The 18,901-nt window shown below is 45.4% G+C and overlaps 1 protein-coding gene across 4 annotated transcripts in view; it reads right to left on the bottom strand.

Annotated features, from left to right (window-relative positions):
- The window catches only part of TIAM2 (TIAM Rac1 associated GEF 2), a 111,329-nt gene that overhangs the window by 35,967 nt on the left and 56,461 nt on the right, over positions 1 to 18,901 (bottom strand). For 3 of the 4 annotated variants that reach the window (XM_077755088.1, XM_077755089.1, XM_077755090.1), the window contains exon 12: positions 5,251 to 5,354. In XM_077755088.1, the coding sequence (XP_077611214.1) occupies positions 5,251 to 5,354 (104 nt within the window). Of the gene's footprint in view, positions 1 to 1,402; positions 1,475 to 5,250; positions 5,355 to 18,901 lie in introns of those variants that run through there. The other variant, XM_077755091.1, reaches the window with a different exon arrangement.

Here is an 18,901-nt window from a genome sequence, read left to right as displayed (position 1 = left end):
GATCCACTCAACAACACAGGGCTGGCGGCACTGTTATTTTTACCCACAAGACCCGGGTCCTGAGGCGGTAGAGCCTTGCGGACCAAGATGTAGGTCAGATTTCCATCAGGTCTGATACCACTGCCTACCTGGATTTATTCTCTGTGAAAGATGATCGTCTCCCTACTGGAGAACGTCAGAGCCCAAGTCATTTTCGGGGACAATGGGCTTGCTTGGAGGATGCTATCGCTGTTCGTTCATATGGGAATTACGTCAGGTAACGTGCATTTAGAAAGAGGTACGTTTAGTTCTTTAAAAAAAAGGGCATGATCATATGAATCCATTGGATAGCCACCATGCAGAAAGACCATGACTTATAAATAAATTATACTTTGATTTTACTTTTTCACCAAAACATCTCAAAACCAAACAGATCTTGAAATAATGCAGGAGACTCAAAGGAAAGTAAGAAAGATGTACAATTTGAGAATGCTGGAAAACAAACCATGGGTCCAATAATCTTTTCCCTTAGCCTCTTAGATAGGCGAGCTCTTAAAAGGAATTCATGTAAAAACACTCACAAGGTTAAGCTAAGTGGGAGAGCAGGCATTAAATATTAAATGCAAATTATGTTCCTGCTGCCTTGTGAAAACTAAGCATTAGTGCATGTCCCTTTTTGCCACCTTGCACAAATAAAAGGACGAAACAGACCTTGAGCATGATTTAATTGCAAAGAGGACAACACAGTTGTCACGCTGTGTATCTGCAGATTCCCAATGCTCTCTGTTCTATCAACACGACGCCCACAAACTGCAAAAATAATCACTGCCAAAGCTGCACGAGGTGATTACATAAAATTCTCCTAAAGAGCTGGGAGAAAAAATATTTAATCAGGAATAACTAAAGTAAAAACTCTGCTTACCTCAAAGAAAACGGTTTCAGTTTTGTGGATTTTCCTTTACGGTGTGAAGTCCCATACGAGCAATGTGCTATGGACCAGGGAAATTTCACAAAGCATAAAATTATTTACTGTCCTCAATTTAATCCCATCTCTTGTCAAGCGGATCATACAGGGTAAATACTTGGAATCTCTGGGCTTTCTGACATAGTTCAAAAAGACAAAACTACTTCGGGGAGCCACTGAAAAAACCCTTGCCACAGAGGAACGAGAAAGGAAAAGTCGACGATGCCTCAGAAACCCCAGAATCCTAAAGAAATTCTCACATCCTTAGCTGTAAAGAGTGTTTCAAGATTACAGTCAGGAGGCCTTCTGGAAAGAAAGGCATGTCTGCTCATCTGCCTAACAATCTATAGACATTTTAGAGTAAAATCAACTTTCAAGACCGAGGAAAGGAAACCATGCAAGCATGCCCACGCTTGGATCAGAATCCACCCCCCTGAGATCAGAGCCCCGCTTACTTACACACTGTGCAGAGGAAGGAAAAGTTCAAAGAAACCTGCTCCCTCCGGGAGAAGTGATTACATCCGTGGTCTGCTGATGGGAACTGAGGAAGATGCACGTTTCTCTCCCTCTCCTCCCCAGGCAATGAAAAAAAAAATCCCCAACTGTTGTTCCAAGTCACATTCGCAAGGACGTCCTAGCGCCACCAAGCTCTTCCTCCGAGGCAGCGCTGCTGGCTGGAGAAGCTCACCCCCTTCCTCTAGGTCCCCACCCCATGCCCAGCCTGCCAGCTCTGGGCACCCACGGGGTTAGGGCACACTCAGAGCCCACAGAGCCACCAGGAACCGCAGCTCTCGAGTCAGCTCAGAGAGAGGAAAATGGAACGCGAGCAGTATTTCTGCAGGGGCTGCTTAACACACCTCAAGCTCCCCAGAACAACCCAGAAACTCTTTCAACCCCCTCGCCCAAAGAGAAACTGTTTATTCCTTTCAAAATCCAAACTATTACAATAGTGCAGGCTAATTGCTAACAATACTGCGGGGGGAAAAAGAGCCCCCACACGGGAGAGGTTGACAAGGGCACACAAAGAGCTGTGACAGTAATAGGCACCCTCGAAGAGAAAGAAGGCAATCAATTATGAACCATTTGTAGAAATTGTGGGGCTGTCAAAAGCCCCACTTACAGCTGTGCTCCATCAAGCCGGGCTGCATTTGCTTTTCAAGGGAAATTATTCCTTATTTCAAAGTCTAGAATAGTATTAGTAAAATATCCCAAACAACTCGGGTTCAACCAGGGTCTAATCTGAAAAGAAGTTAATGACCCCTGAGGCAGCTGGAGGGGCCAGGGCGGGAAGCCCAGGAGACAGAGGCAGGTCTTCTCTCTGCAGAGCGACTGCCACCCGTGGGCACCGTGGGACGGCGCCGGGGCACACCTGAAGGACCCACGCCCGTCACGTGGACACACGTCGCAAACCTCCANGGGGGGGGGGGGGGGGTCTGGAAATATGATTACAGAAGACAATGTCTTTTCATTCTTAAATTCAGAACTTTCTTTTCACTAATACACGTCACAATGATTACTTATGACGGTCACTCGTCCTTCTCTCCCGAGGGACAAAAAACGTGTGAATGAAGGAACTGCAGGCATTCACTAGGACTGTTGAGAAATGGACTGAAATCCATTATTACAGACGGAGAGAGGGTCTTCAGAGCTGAAAAACGGAAGACGGTATCAGGTCACCCCAGACCTGAGAGCCACTGACAGCAAGGCTCACCATGATCATATTCTCTTTCGATATTTTTTCTTCTGTGTTGTTCTTCAGTATCGATTTATTTGCCTTCTCCTTTATTTACCTGCCAACTAAGCCCAGACAGCTCCGATTTCAAACTGACCCGCAGCTTTCCTAAACTTCTACCCAATGTGCCGATGCTCATTTGGTAAACCCTCTGTTTAGCTGTGACCAGCGTGCTTAACTGCAAGAGCTGGAAGCGGCCTCCACACGGTTAACTTTTTGCATATTTATGTTATGGAATCTTGAAATAAAATTGGAAAAAAAGAACTTAATTTCCTTCTTAAGAACTTTAATGTGGAACTCAAGTAGACTGCGACAGAGAGGAAATCATTATCCCTCGTGGTGTTAAGTGATTTCCCCTGAGCCACCATGCGGTGCCAGGGGCCCTCAGGCATGCTTACCTTAAATAGACAGCCTAGCTTCTAAAGTGTTTCAGAAATATATTTTTTTTTTATAAATATAAGACAAAGCGATCCAAACACTTCCAGTGGGTGCTCTGGGGTGCATTACTTAAAAATAATAACTATTAAGCATCCGACTTCAGCTCAGGTCATGATCTCACAGTCTGTGGGTTCGAGCCCCGTGTCGGGCTCTGTGCTGATAGCTGGCTCAGAGCCTGGAGCCTGTTTCAGATTCTGTGTCTCCCTCTGTCTCTGACCCTCCCCTGCTCACGCTGTCTCTCTCTCTCTCAGAAATAAGTTAAAAATTTAAAAAAAAAATAATAACTATTAGCTATAATATCAGGTTCCCAAAGGTAAATAATCCGCCAGAGACAGAATAGAGGCCTAAGACTAAAAATGCTGACGATTTCAGGTTAGTAGAAGCTGCCGCATCCTGGGGGCACAGCCGGCCCAGTGCAGGCACCTGAGTGCTTTATGGGAGGAATCGGAAAGGAGAGCAACTTCACAGGAGGTGGATGAGGAATTGGGGGAGCAGTGCAAGGCGGGAGGTGAGGGCCCATCACCTGAAGCAGACAGGCTCCAGCCCAATCCCCTTTTTCACAGTGACCATCACCAAAAGCTGTGCCACAGGGCCTCTCCCCAAAGGTCCTGGCCCCTGCTAGTATTAGCGTAAGCCAGCAGACTGTACGTCAGCTTTATGTAAATACTGTTGTAGCTTATGTAGCTCCATTCTTATTTCATATTTAAGACAAAAAAGCAAGAATTTGAAAACAGGGTTATAACTAAAACTACATCATATCAATCAGACCACTTCTGAAAGGATGTCCATGAACATTTAAAAATGTAGGAGGGGCACCTGGGTGGCAAAAGGTGCCTCCAACTCTTGATTTCTACTCAGGTCATGATCCCAGGGTCGTGAGATCGAGCCTCAGCATACAGCCTGCTTAAGATTCTCTCTCTCCCTCTGCCCCTCCCCCCCCACGTGCAAGCGCACACATGCTCTCTCACCAAAATAAATAAGTAAATAAAAGATAAATGTAGGAAAGGCATGGAGTATAACAAGTGTTGGCAAAGATACAGAGAAATGAGAACACTCATACGGCTGCCCCTAAGTGTCATGTAGCATGGTGCAGCCCTGTGGGACACAGGTGGGCTGTTCCTCTAAAGGCTAAACAGAATGACCGCATGACCCAGCAATTCCACTCCTTGACTTCCATCCAAAAGAACTGAAAACAAGGACTCAAAGAGATATCTGTATACCAGTCTTCAGTACACCATTATTCACAAGAGTCAAACGGCGGAAACAAGCCACATGTTTACCAACAGATGAACAAACACACAAGATGCAGCATTTATGACAGCAGAATATTATTCAGCCTTCAAAAGAAGTGAAATTCCGACACCTGCTATGACATGGTGAACTTGAAAACATGCTAAGTGAAATAAGTCAGAAACAAAAGGACAAATAATGTATGGTCACACTTACACGAGGGACCTAGAACAGGCAAATGATGTAGGAAATGACACNAGCTGTGAATGGGGAGTTACAGTCTGATGGGTGTAGAGTTTCTATCTGGCCTGATGCGGAAGTTCTGAAATGGGTAGCGGTAATGGCTGAAGTGTGCTCTTAAAAATGGTTAAAACAGGGGCCCAGTAGGTTAAGTATCCAACTTCAGCTCAAGTCATGAGCTCACTGTTCCTGGGTTCGAGCCCCATGTTAGGCTTTGTGCTGACAGCTCAGAGCCTGGAGCCTGCTTGAGATTCTGTGTCTCCCTCTCTCCCCTCTCCCACTCATACTCTGTGTCTCTCTCAAAAATAAATGTTAAAAAAAATTTAATGGTTAAAATACCATATTTTATGTATTGTACCACAACAAAGTGATAACATTACAAAAATAATTTATCTTTGGCCAAAAACAAAAAAAAAAAGGTAAGAAAGGAATAAGTCATTAAACAAGACTTTCAGAAAGCCTGAACTTAGGTTTTCTGTGTCAGAACTGTCCTACTGTATTTCATTTCGAATAAATAAGGAAACTATTTCCCTTAAGGAAAAAAGGGATGTTTGTTTCAGTTGGTGCACCTAGGAATCAGATAACGCCATGCTCTTCCCCCGTCACTTGGAGGTCAGAATTCGCCGGTCGGCCCGGTTCCTCCTTAAGCTCTGGGACAGCATCTTACCCCGAACGTCTGCCCTGCTTTCTCCCCGTGGGGAACCCGGGCCAGGGCACCATCAGTCTGACTCCTTTTCAGGCCAGTTGTGACATCAGGGACGTTGCTGAAATCTGCATAAAAAGTGACAAAAACACACATTAAGAGTGAGTTTGGCCCCTTGCAGAGAATAATAACGACAGGTTTAAGGGTTCAGCTAAAGAAAGAGATGACAGGAAAAAGCAACCCACAGCCTAGCAGGCAGTGCACAGCTGTGAACCTTCAGGACATGAGCTGATCTTCTGAAACAGACTGAGGCTCTCACTAAGGAAGCTGCAACATCTCCTGCCACTTTCAGTCAAAGGTGACCAATGACCAATCAAAACTGTGACGTAGGGGCGCCTGAGTGACTCCTTCGATTGGGCGTCTAACTTCAAATCATGATCTTGCCATTCGTGAGTTCGAGCCCCACATCAGGCTCAATGCTGTCAGCACAGAGTCCACTTCGGACCCTCTGTCCTGCTCTCTCTGCCCCTCCCCCACATGCTTGCTCTCTCTCTCAAAAATAAAGAAACATTAAAAAAAAAACAGTGACTTAAATGTCTTGTCACTCTACCTATTTCTGTGCAAACAGTACTTCACTAAGCTCTGACCTTGAATAATGTATTTGGACCAAGAATCAAACACCAGTGACCATTGTTGGTACTTCCCCATTTTTGGCAAAGCGAGGGCAAAATCACCAGGGTTATCTTAGAAAACCAACGATACGGTATCATAGCCCCTTATTATAACCTAAAACTTGCTCCTTTGAAAGCTTAATTCTTCTTTTTCTGACATCAATCACAATTTTATTCTGAATTGAAAGCCCCATAAGGAATAGCAAGCCTGTGTTAACTTCCAGAGTGATGGTTAAGAAGTAGTATCAAAGGTAAGTAGAGCATGTGTTTTCCAACCTACAGTCATACACACCTGCCACGCCCAATTTTTCCAATGGCTCTCAAATTAACAAATTTAAGAAGGATGGAAAGATTAATCTTTTTCAAAATATAACACAGGTTTCCATTCTAACTGTTGTATTTAGTAGATTGTCCCCTCAACCAGGTGAAGCCAGGTGGTTTCTGGTCCCAAAGCTACAACAAGAAGTCACTGATCTCAAACCTGTCTGAGCTGATCTAGGCTGACCAGGCGTAGATAGATGTTGACAAAGAAACTGTCCAGCATGATGGGTGCGAGGGCACTGGTCTCTAGGCCTTCAGAAGCTATGGGAGCCCTAGGAAATTGGTGAAACTCATGGATAGGAATGCCGGTCCATGATCCATGCTGATATAACCCACCAGCACACAGGCACTTGCTTCCAAGACAAGGAGAGACCTGAAGAAAACATCTGAACAGTCTACAGAACTCCGGAGCTCTAATTTCTCTTCCTTTTGCCGCTTCCAAGATTCTAACCCTACGCAGAAAAGAACCAGATAGTTCAAGTCACACTTATTTTTGGAGTAACTTGGCCTGGATAAGGCAGTGCTGATCACAGATGCAGGAGACGTCCCTGGGAAAATGTCGGGTAGCAGTGACAGGTGGGGACACTCTGGTTCGCTTCTGCCAGGCCCCTAACCCCACACCACTGAGGCAGTCCAGGCACCAGCAGGCTGACTGCTCGGGAAGCAAGATTAGACCCTGAGCCTAGAGGAACCCAAAGTTCCTCCATCACTTCCTCGTTAGGCTGCCGTGTGCACCTGTGTTTAAGGGAGACCAACCGACAGGAACCACAAAAACCAGCCAGTGTTCCTGGTGTACTTGGCACAAAGGCGCCTTTTCATCCATCCATTCACCATTCACTGTTTGAGCACTGCCTGTGTTTGAGGCACTGTGCTAGGTGCTAGGGGTACAAAAATGAAGGAGATGCAGTTACTATGTCAAGGCAAGTTTCTAGCCCTGGAGGAGGTGACAGGTCACAGATGACGTGAGAAAAGTCCACATGGTGGAGACAGTCAGGAAGTTAATTTTGCAAAAGATCCTAAAAGACTTAATAGCAAAGGAAACATGTGAACAGTCTTTAAATCTGAGGGGTATCTATTTGTCTTTAAGGATGATAATGACCAGTGAGCAGTGGGGAGAGAGGATTCCAGAAGCAAGAGGCAGCTGAGTAAAAGGCAAATCACAGGAAGAGCCCAGCGCCGCGCGGAAACGTGCTGAGTGTGGCTACAGTGGAGAAGGGGGAAGGGTGCCCTGTGACAGAGGGGTTGATAGAGGGCAAGCCTTTGGTAGAAAAACAGGTCAGAAAGTCACAGCGACGCTATTGGTCTGAGGTAGAAAGACCCAAATGAACTCAGAGTAAGAGCAAGGAAATGAACACAGAAATCGGAGCAGGTAGACCCCACGGATCTCCTCTTTGCTGCCTGTTTCACAGAAGATCTGGAAAGGAGACAGCAGAGGACCTGGTGTTCTGCCGTAGGTGACGGGACAGACGGGGAACAGGAAGGGGCAGAGTAGAACTCATGGGCTTAGCTCTGGCAGTTCTGAGTCTAAGAGGCATGTGGGCCGTCCAGTGGGAGACGGTCAGGAGTCCGGCCGTCCAGGAAAGTCCACACGGGCCTGTGGGTGTGGAGTCGGGAGTCGGCAGCGGGGCTACGGGCAGACTGAGACATGAAGTAGACCAAGGAGTGAACCCTAGTAAAGCCAATCAGAGTGTGCAGGGGAAAAGAGGCCCTCAGAGGACATACCTCTGTTCATTCAGAAATAACAAAGGACCTGAGCAACATCACAGAAGCCATACGGTGTAATAGCACCTCAGCCGGGCAAGAGAGGCAGGTCACCATTACTGCCACCTTTACCTTGTAAATAGAGAGCGTCAGCATTTCCCAAGAGTTGTCTCAAGGACAAGAATTAGGACACAATCAAGACGTTTATTCATGATGAAGATGTCTACACCACCTACTACGTATCAGATACGTCCTACGTGCTGGGGATACAAAGATGAAGGAGACCTTGAGTCCCCCGAAGATCTCAGACATGGCACGGGCATAAGGAGCCTGGAGGAGCCAGATGGATGCTAGGGAAAATAACACGGCTGATGTCAAAATTGGGTGCCAAGGGAATTGAGTCATCTATTCAACATATTCACAAAACTTTAGAACTGAAATGCTGAACACTCCCGAAACTTTGTACCTCTTACAAAGGCAAAATGGTTAGCTGGGAACAGAACACTGGCTACCCCTCCTGGGGTCAAGACTCCGCCCACCTCTGCCAACGAGGCTTTAACATGCATCAGTGAGGCTCCCCTATCTCCTCTGCTACCCTCTAACCATAGGGCCTTTGGGTACAGCTTAGATCCTCTCTGAGACATGAGCATAGACAGAATGGATCTCAGGGACCAACCCCCCCCTGAGGCAGGCCCCAGGGATCTGAGCGGTGGAAGCAGTTCTGGATGCTTCCAGAGTCAGACGGGAAATCTCAGGGCTGTTCCACCACCCAAATTTCACAGAGGCGGAATGGTATCTGGGCAGAAATCGAGTCTCCACAGTGACCCCTATTCCAACTTCCCGGCAATGCACCGACACAGTCCTGGACACAAGGCACAGGGGAGCCAGGCTGGGAGGTCCCTGACTTCGGACCCCAGCTCCGGGAGCCTCAAATTTCACCAGGACCTGTATCCCCATAAACACTGGTGTGCCCTTAGTGTTCAAGAGGAGAAATGAGAACAAAGTGAGCCTTGGGAGAAGAGCAGACTGGCTTTTTGAAAAAGAAAAAAAAATGTGTAGGCCAGTAAAATCCAAATGCTTACTTACAAAGCTGTTTTAAACAGGCACTGCACTGACATCCTGTCCTAGGTGCCAAATGCCTATGTATAGTCCAACTTATAGTCTGCCCACGTCCTGAGCACCAGCTGCTGAAGTGAGTAAATATATCCTTCCCCTCCCAACTGAAAGGCTGCCTCTCACCTTGGGAGAGCCTCCTGGTGCGGCTGTATTCACCAGGACACGGGTTAGGGCACTTTTTCCCTAAAACAGTAAGCATGTGCTTCCACCCAGCCCGTGCTCAGCGCTACGGTTCACAAGTTCAGACCTGCTCCAGAAATTGCAGGCAGCCGATACGATCATAAATAATGAAAAACAGCAAAATCATAAATCCAAGTCAAGATATCCATTTATATCTGGTAAGTACACCCTGTCTTCTCTCATCTTATTTGTCGTGGAAATTAACAACGTGGGGTGAAGGCTGGCCACGTGACACACCTCACATGCAACACGACAAACAAGGACTTCTCCATGGCAGGTGCATGACAGAGCCACCGCCACAAGTCGAGACACACATTTGGACCTGCTCATTCCATTTATGTCCTCTCTCGTCAGATGGCTGCTGGGCTCTGCACCCCCACCCCCTCCCGCGGTACCAGGTACATCAGGTGTCACACAGGAGGCCAGGCCCAGACATCTCTCTCCTTCAAAACCAAACATATCTCACGAGTGACGACACACTAGGCAGGCTCTCCTGGGAGGTGACCGTCCCTGCCCTCCCGTTCCCTACGGACAAGCAAGGAAAAATCCAGGTAGGAGACGTCTAGTAACTCAGTGTCTTCCCATCCTGTGCGGCAGCACAGACCCTGCGGGTGCCAGTGTCAGCCAAGCAGCTGGGAATCCCAAATCCTTTACAATCAGAGAGCCAAACCTGTGTTCCAGTAACATCCTGGGGGTCAACTTAAAAACCGAAACATCAGGAAACGCTAATGTCAAGGTTGCCTTGCCCATACAGCTGGCAGCGCGCGTTCAAGGTTAATATTTGCATCGCTTCCAACTCCAATTTAGCACAGCTAACAGGCAGGTGTGCAGGCTTCGCCATTTACTTCCCGCGTGGCCACAGGAAGCGCCAGGCTATGCGGGTGCTGATGTGGACAGACACATGGAGGGGCAAGCCTGAGGAGAGGGGAGCCACAGGGAGGGCCGGGAAGGGCTCGGGCGCATGGTGGTATCCCCGCTGGTCTCCCGTCGGCCGCTACTGCCCAGGAGCCCTTGCTCTGCTCAGCTGGCAGCCGGGGTGTCTGGCTCACCGAGCTGGGCCACCTCATACACGCGATCTTGCTGTCTGCCGCCTCCTCCTTCCTCAACCAGCGAGAGACTAGAAGTTCTTCCTGGTCCCAGGACAGCCTACCAAGTGGCAGAGTGCAGAGACACCAGGCAGCTTCTGGCGCTGAGAAGGGTGGGCAAGGCACACTGCCCGCAGCGGCCAGGAGTGGCCTCCAGAGGACAGACAACCGGCCCCTAGGAAAGAATGATCCAGAACCCCCCACGGCAAAGGCTGGGAATGCCGCTTGCGTTCTTAGAAACAGCCACTCTTTGAGGAGCTGAGGTAAAATCACAAGATGATATCAAACTCTGAGGCCCCAAATAAGAAACCAGAATGTTTTCACCTGTTAGCTACAAGAAGACCTTTCTGATAAATTGATGAGAGTGGTCCTAGCCTCAGGGAAACCTGCTCCCCGTTTGTGGGCTGAGGGTTCACTAGAAGTACACGCAAAGAAGAGGCAATGAGAAGGAAAATTATTTTTAAACTATGCTTTTTCATGCTTCAAGCATGCACTGTCATGCAGATTCTCATTATCACCACATCCCAAGCCCCTCTTTTAATACTATCCTGAAATAACGTTCATATATAATATAATCTATCTCCATACACAGTTTCACAAAAAGCAATATAGCACCCTAATGGTAACACAAGGAGAAAAATAAATGGAAAGTAATTTGCAATTTCTAAAAATGTGTGTTTCAATATGTAAATGCTTGGTTGCACCCACTCCAGAAGTCTGTCCAACATTTGCACTGCAGAGAATCATGGTAACTATAGCCGCTTCGTCACAGCCCCGCACCAATGCTCCTTCGTGGGTTCAAAGGCATACGAAGCACTGCCATCAGTGATCTGATTTTCCAAATGGATAAGAGCTTGTGGCCAAGTTCTGAGCAAAATAAAGGACAAACTTCCCTTGGTTTATTGGTCTGCTGCTGGTTCCTAAAAAATTCAAAGTAGCCTATGGCTGTGGGAACAGAGATAATTTGTGGTCATCTGTAAACTAATGCCAGTTCTTGGCTCAGCTAATGATGCAGGTATTTCACCTATGTGAATATCCAGTGGGAAAATTCTGCAATGTGCGAAATGAACTTGAACATGCAGGACATCCAGGAGCCGTGTCCACAACCACTAAATGCTATGTTCCTCCAATTCATTATGAAAACCAAAACAAATCCATAAACTTCCAAAATGTCCCTGGTGGGCAAGGCATCCCTGCCCTCACTGAGAACCACTTCTGCCTCTCCACGTCTACACGTTAACCTCTGTGAAGGTCCGTGACATAAGAGGAGGCCAAATGAACCATAAGTGACAGCTGAGAGCTGGTGCAACGGGAGTATTAGCTCCCTCACTTCCTGAAGAAAAATGAAATACGCTAAATAAGGCAATGAGAAAGATCGCACTGTGTTCAGATAAATAATGTAGCGTATTTAACTGGGACTCTCATCTTAGGCTCGAAGATACTGTAGTTGATTCATCATTAACTCGTAGGACCCCCAATGAGGTGGAAACAATAGAAAGATGATCTTCTATGAAGATGACGGAAAAAAATCTAGAAAATAATATCAAAGAATTTACAAGTAAATAATAAATGGTTTTATTACATTTGTAACGACCTAATCCCCTGTGGCATTACAGTTGTACATCTTTGACTTTTAATTTTATACCCAATTACATTCAGAGAACATAGTTTGTGAGATTTATGTTCTTAATCTACTCAATCTATTCCATTTATTTAATTTCTTATAATCTCCACTATGTAATTCCACAAATGAACAGCTTGTAGAAAATCTATAAATTTTAGATCTGAAAAGAATCCTAGAAATTATCCAATTGAATTCCTTCATCTTATGGATCTTTCATTTTCTCCAAGCTTCACCCACTGTTGTAAAATTCTGCATTAGTGCCCACAACAGTTTCTCAAAGAGCCAAGAGCACACTGAACACTGAGTTTCTTTGCACAGAAAAGCTTAAAACTTTTAAGGTTAAATGTGCAGACCTGGTATGGCATTATTTTTAATTAACTCTGATTCCCTAAATTTTACACATTCTTTTACTTAAAATGCAGTGATTCATGACACCTTTCATTAATGACATGTGCTGTGCTCCGTCATCCAGGCAAATACTACTCATCATTGGTCAGTGAGACAGAATGAAAATAAAACCATTTAAGTGAAAGAGATGGACTACTTATTCAATGAGAGAAAACAGTAACTCTGAGTTGACGGCATTCCAACGCCAGTCAAGGCCTCCTGCACCATTATCAAAGACATCACCACTGATGCTATGTACTTCTGATACAGGCAAAAATTGATCAACTTTCTGGAGATCTGGGACTCTACGTTTCATTATTGTTACTATTTTTGTGTCAAGAAAAAAAATAAAGGCATCTGTCTGAATGTCACCGTTAAGATTGCAAAGAAGTAAATTCTATCACAGCACAAATACCATGCCAAAAAAATGTAAATTTCATAAATCTGCCAAATCCATTTCACTTGAGGTTACACTGCAATTGGTGATGTTCTTGACAATGCAAGTACTCTGGTGACAGACAGACAGAAGTAAATACTGGTAGGAAATGTTTCTTAACACCAGGCTGCCATGATTCCAGTCAATTATCATAACTATCCCCAACATCTGAAAGAATCTTTAGAGGAAAAGGAATGTGGCGGCTGTTTTTAGGACAGGAATGGACTGCAAGCCACCACCAGGCCACATAATGCAGAAAAGCCTTCTGAGAAGGGGGAAGAAGGGAATCAGATATACCCACATTCTCATTTTCTAAGCCTATGGATGTGACCGAAGCATACACGTAACCCAAAGGAAGAAGGCACAGGGTCTCCTGTCATACCTTATCAGGGTCCCTGATGAAAAACAGTCAACGGTAAGAGGGATTTCCAGCTAAGGTTTCGGTTCTACAAAAAACTGATATCCACCAGAGCTAAAAAGACCCCTAGATGCTACACTTAACTACATTCAGAGGCATCGAACATACACTCCGCCGTATTTCAGATACTTAAGAATTTTAATAAAGTAGAAGTTAAGTTCAAAACCCTTCCAAACTAGTTAGGTGGAATTCTACTTAAGGACCCTGAAAGGAAACTTCTAACAAGAGTAAGCACATGGTTCTATTGGGGGAGGGGCTACAGGAGAGAGAAAACCTGAGGAACACCTTTCAGGAAGGGCTATAGCCTGGTGGGACTAAGAGAGGGTAAAATAGAGTACCCCTCAGCCTTAAAGAGGACCCATGGCTGATTCATGCTACAACACGGCTGAACCTAGGAAACGTCATGCTAAGTGAAAGCAGTCACGTATGACAGGCCACATGGTCTGTGACTCCATTTATGCAAAACAGCCAGAACAGGCACATCAACAGACACAGAGAGCAGATTAGTGGATGTCAGGGGCTGGGGGGAGAGGCGGTGGGGGTGACTGCTGATGGGTTCATGGTTTCTTCTTGAGAGGACAAAAATATTCTGGAATTAGATAGTGGTGATGGCTGCACAACTCTGTGAATATACTAAAAACTACTGATGTGTACCCTTTAAAGGTGAATTTTTTGGTGCATAAATTATACTTAAATTTGTTAATATTTATTTATTCCTGAGAGACAGACACGAAGTGCGAGCAGGGGAGAGCAGAAAGGGAGACACAGAATTCAAAGCAGACTCGATCTCACCCACAAACTGTGAGATCATGACCTAAGCCAAAGCCAGACGCTCAACTAAGCCACCCAAGCGCTCCAGCTTATTTCTTTTTTAAAGAAGGTAAGGCTGTTAGTGTGGATTTTACAGGAGAGAAATTAGAGTTCAAGTCCACTACGTGAGTGCCAAAGAACTAAACTACATAAAATATACAGTCATGTTACTGTGAGGTTAATGAAAATCAGTGTTAATTATCAAAAAAGGTGTAAGAATAATGATAGTGAAACTATTACTGAACGAGTGACCTTCCCCTAAAGTGAGAAAGCCCCAAACACAAGGTGGTCTGCTCCCAATCCCATCCCCGGCCTTCAGAGAAGAGCACAGATAATGCAGAGGCCGTGACCTCTGGATCCAGTTAGCACCTGGATTTGTTTCCCTGCACGGCATGTCATCTTGGCATTTCACTCTACATATGTTAATAGACAAATACTTAACAGGAAGGGCGCCTGGGCGGCTCAGGTCATGATCTCACAGTGCATGAGTTCAACTCCTGTGTCGAGCTCTGTGCTGACAGCTCAGAGCCTGGAGCCTGTTTCAGATTCTGTGTCTCCCTCTCTCTCTGCCCCTCTCTCACTCACATTCATGTCTCTTTCTCTCAAAAATGGATAAATGTTTAAAAAAAATTTTTTTAAAGGAAAACAAGGAGTTAAAATCCACACATTTCCCCTACCTGGAGGGAGAAACAAGAAGATACACTTCTCTCCCCACCACTGACCATGACCTTGTCCAAGTTGCCAGCAGTTTAATGTGTCTCTGTGCCTTGATTTACCCAGCTGTGAAAGTAAAATGATAATAACACATCTCTGCTCTATCAGGGTGATGTAAGGGGTAATTAATGCTTTTAAGGTTCTTTGTGATCTTTAGATTCGAGTCAGCCTATCATTACGAAGCCTTAACAAACACCTTCTCTGAAGCAGTCAAAACCTGATGCTATTTAAAGAGGTAATGAGATTTGCTGCAAAACCAAAATGGAATGCTTGATCCATTACTTTGCTTTTTTCACTGCACAAACTTTTGTGAGAAATGCGCATTCTCATATCACTTCAATTGGTACATTAAGCCTATTAAATAACTGAGTTTCTGGGGGGTAAATAAAACCATGAAATTGTTTTGTCTGACCCTTCATTTTAAGAGTTGAGGAAACAGGAGTTAGAGTAACGCAACCAAGGTCAAGCACAAGGCTGGAGCTACAATCCAGATCCCCTTACTGCAGATCCAGTCTTGTAGACATGTTACTACCCCCAAATTAAACTTAAAGCACATCTCACTATCCACATGGCCCTACAGCAGTGATATAGGCCATTCCCTTTTAGTTGTGGTTTTGGTTTATCTGCCAAAGGAATCATATGTCATGGCTACCAATCAGCCCATGGAAGCTACAGAGCAGCACAAATGGGGGGTGGAGGGTGGTGAGCTGTTCTTCTTCTGAGATAAGCAGTCAAACTCGTTGCAGCTGGGCATATCGTTCGGCGAACAGCATCATGGGCCATCCCAGGTCCCCTTACATATGTGTGTAGGTGAGCAGAGATTTCAACTCTGAGAACCCACTCTCTGGAACACCTCCTTTATTTCACATTAACAGATTCTTATGGGGGGGCGCTTGGGTGGCTCAGTCAGTTAAGCATCCGACTTCAGCTCAGGTCATGACCTCTCAGTTTGTGAGTTCAAGCCCCACATCGGGCTCTGTGCGGCCAGCTCAGAGCCTGGAGCCTGCTTCTGATTCTGTGTCTTCCTCTCTCTGCCTCTTCCCTATTCATGCTCTTTCTCTCTCTCTCTCTCTCTCTCTCTAATATAAATAAACATTAAAAAAATTTTTTAAAAAGATTACTTCAGCCTAAAAAAAAGAGATTCCTATGAATCTTACTTTCACTTAATAGATATTTGAGGGACACACCTGCTATTCCCAAGAGTCGTGCTGGCTTCCATGTCTTAAAAATCTTGATATTCCTCAAGGGAGTTTCAATCTAGTAGGGAAATTATGTAAGTACACAGTGATATGACAAGGCAATAAATCCTAACTTCCATATCAGAAATACCAGGTTCAAAAAAGGAAGAGTCCGAAATCCCCCAAGGTGAGGCGGGCGCAGCCCCCTACTTCTCACAGAATACAATCCCAAAAGTGTGAAAACTGAGTGTGTAGGTTTTGTGAAAATTTGTATTCCCAGGGATCTAAACAAATTATAAAATGTCTATTTATAGTCACCTTTACATATCTTAATCTTCTCCTCCTCCTTCCCCGGTGAACACCTACTGGCTTACTGAAGATTAAAGAACAGGCTCGCTGGCTGGGGCACACCTCATGACTGGCATTTCTGGGGCACAGGTATTAAGCTGATGAAACCTAGGCTCCTTATCAGCATTTTCCAGCCTTTTTTCCTCATTTCTGTAACATCATAACGACACACTTCAATAGACAGTCAAATAATGTTGCTAATGTTACTATGCAAAGATGCCTCAACCTCACAGAAGTGTGACAGGTCATTCACCAACTGAAACATTAAAGTCAGAATTAAATTCACCAGTGACAATTTAGGAGTAATTAGTGTTGGGGAGGTAAATGCAGAAAAGCTGAGGACAGCTATGTTTAGAAGCTTCTCAGTGCTTCCCTGGAAATTCCAGATTCTATAGGAAGCCTGTTGGGAGATCTGGGAGGAAGGAGCATTCTGCACACTGTTCTTCGTGGTCCCATGGCTGCCCACTTTCCAGGGGCAGCCGGTCAGGCCTCCGCACAAAAGACACAAAACAATTCTCCTAACAATTTCCCACATCTCTTTCCAAATAACTTTTCCCAGAGCTACTGACAAGTCATAAAGTTGGACAAGGTGAACTCGGTCACATTTTCCCTTAACATGTTGAAGATGTTACGGGAATGAACAATTTATAAATAGATAATCAGAGCTGAGAATTGGAGGATCAGAAATAAATTCATAAGACGCAACCAATCACAACTCAATTGGGTGAAAGGAAAGGAATTTGCTGTACTATTTCAAACTTCATCATTTTCTCTTATAAAGGAACATATTTTTTGCCCCTATACTGTGCCTGAAAACCTTTAGAGTAGGCAAGTTGTCATTCAAATCTCCTCCTCTTCCCCTCATGTTGCCAGCTTTGATGAATTTTGTGAATTTTTATATATGACCTTTCAGTGTAAGTCATTTTACAGCCATTTTCGAAGCAGGTGGAATATTCACTATAAACACAGAGGCTTAACACAAGGTGTTCTGAAGTCAAGTCCTGGTCTCCCCCCAGACCGCTCCATGGACAGCTTCCCATCTTAGATGATGGCAGCGCCTTGCTAACAGTTGCTCAAGGCCGAACCTGGGAGTCACCCTTGCTCCCTCTCCTTCCTGGACACCCCACACGCGATCCCTGAGCAAGTTCTGTTGGCTGTACCTCCACTGCTACCACTGAGAGCAAGGGCACCATCATGCCCCACCCGGTTCACTGCAAAAGCCTCAACCCACCCTCCGCCTCTTACAGCCTATTCTCAATAGTCAGTGCTCGTTTTAAAATCCTGGTCAGAGGATGTCAACGTGTCTGCTCAAAACCACGGACGGCCCCTCCTTTTCCTGAGACCTGGAACCGGGAAAGTCCTCCCAGATCCCACCTCACATGTGCCCTTGGGCCTCACCTCCCCAGCCCCTTTTCTCTCACCCAGGGAGGCTGGGCTATTCGCCTTAAACATGCCACTTATGTCCCCATCTTGGGGCACCTGTGGTTGTTCCCTCCACCTGGAAAGCTTTGCTTCCAGATGTCCCCAAGGCTCCATCCCTCACCTCCACGCCTGTTCCAATGCCTCCATCTCACCAACCACTACTGGTGCCCTGTTTACAACTGCAAGCTGCCCCCATCTCACCTCCTGGTCCCGTCTCCCCTGATCTATTTGTTTTCCATCACACTTATCAACTGTTCATACACGATATAATCTATTTATTATGTTTACTGTTCATATCCATTTTCCATGCACTGAAATATAAGCTCCATGTACTCAAGCAGTTTTTACCTGTTGTGTTCCCTGCTGTCATCTCCAGCGCTTCTAAAACAGTGCCTGACACAGAACAGGCAGCCACTGCATTTATTTCAATGAATACAGGAAAGTTAAAAAAAAAAGTCCCCGGGTTTCTCTACTTGGCCTCGGACACTCTTCACGAGTAAGGAGGACTCGCCATGGCAGGGGGGTGGAAAACGGCAAGTCTCGTGTCATGGACAACTTTAGGGTTTGAATTAATTCAGGATCAAGATTAAAATCAAACATCATGCCTCATTTGCTAACTTCGGAGAAAAAAGTTTTCTCAAAGTCCAATTGTTTCCACCACAAACTCAGCCTCCTGAACAAGGCCTGATTCCCTTCTTAGCACTTTAAATATAATGTAAGTTTAAATATACTGGAAGTAAAATATAAGGCAAGTATTTTTTGCACTTTAAACCACATTTTAAGATATAATGTAAGTATTATCATCTTGTTGAAAAATCAAGTTAATACTGGAAATGCAAGACCGTGGAGGTTTGGTTTTTCTTAAAATTTTTTTAATGTTTAATTTTTGAGAGAGAGACACAGAGCATGAGCAGGGAGGGGCAGANTGACCTAAGCGAAAGTCGGACGCTTAACCGACTAAGCCACCCAGGCGCCCCTGGTTTTCTTTTTTAAAGCTCAAAGGCCTGTCATTCTTGAATCCTTGATTCATTCATTCCTATATTTGAGCAAGTATTTATTGAGTGGCTACACTTATGTGTTTGGCGACTTATTAGTGATAAAATACAAGAGACCCTGTGCAGAGGAAGGACGATGACCCCTGACAACCGAAATGCCCTGATGGAAGGAAGCCCAGGGGCTGTCCCGCCACCCCAGTGGCACCCACTCCTCAACCCCCTGCCAGCCTGGCCCACGCCTGTATCATTTCTCAGTCGGACCATGAGCC

Source organism: Crocuta crocuta, unplaced genomic scaffold (assembly GCF_008692635.1).
Source record: "Crocuta crocuta isolate KB4526 unplaced genomic scaffold, BGI_CrCroc_1.0 scaffold11, whole genome shotgun sequence".
Classification (NCBI taxonomy): Eukaryota; Metazoa; Chordata; class Mammalia; order Carnivora; family Hyaenidae; genus Crocuta; species Crocuta crocuta.
This window is presented reverse-complemented; position numbering and strand designations above follow the sequence as displayed.